General features: G+C 29.2%; 1 protein-coding gene across 1 annotated transcript in view; it reads right to left on the bottom strand.

Annotated features, from left to right (window-relative positions):
* GAR1 (GAR1 ribonucleoprotein) overlaps window positions 1–503 on the bottom strand; it is a 10416-nt gene continuing 9913 nt past the window's right edge. Inside the window, exon 6 of the mRNA XM_006881149.1 lies at window positions 1–59. Within this exon, the coding sequence (XP_006881211.1) occupies window positions 1–59 (59 nt within the window). The remainder of the gene's footprint in view (window positions 60–503) is intronic.

The raw sequence follows: 503 nt of genomic DNA on the forward strand, positions 1-503 counted from the left end.
TTACTGCATGATATTGACACTGTAGTTCTGTCTCAAAATGACCAGTTCTTCAAGAGTTGCTTAAGAAATAAGCAGTTCATGCAGGCTTATTACAGAAGTCCAATGGTGAAGTCTTTTGGTCCAGTTACACTTAATGTCCTCTCCCTGTTTAAGAGAAAATTAACGTTACTGAAAAATGAACAGTTAAGCCACCAATAACCATAGTCTCAAGTTTAGAATCTGTTTTAGTTCATATTAGGGAAATCTACTTATATCAAATACATCTCATATACTATATTTTTTTAGACATAACTTTCCAATAAAAATCTCACATGGTTCATATTATCAGTTCTAAAATAACCAGCTTCTATATGAAATATAATAAACAGATACAATAAGCAATAGGGTTTACAAACTTATCAACACCGAAGATAGTAATATTTTAGTCTCTAATGGACTAAATTATAATAAAAAAGAAAAAATTATAAACTCAGTGATTACTTATCTAAATTCAAATAGGCTAA

The sequence above is a fragment of the Elephantulus edwardii genome, unplaced genomic scaffold (assembly GCF_000299155.1).
Source record: "Elephantulus edwardii isolate Elephantulus edwardi_28Jun2011 unplaced genomic scaffold, EleEdw1.0 scaffold00012, whole genome shotgun sequence".
Taxonomy (NCBI): Eukaryota; Metazoa; Chordata; class Mammalia; order Macroscelidea; family Macroscelididae; genus Elephantulus; species Elephantulus edwardii.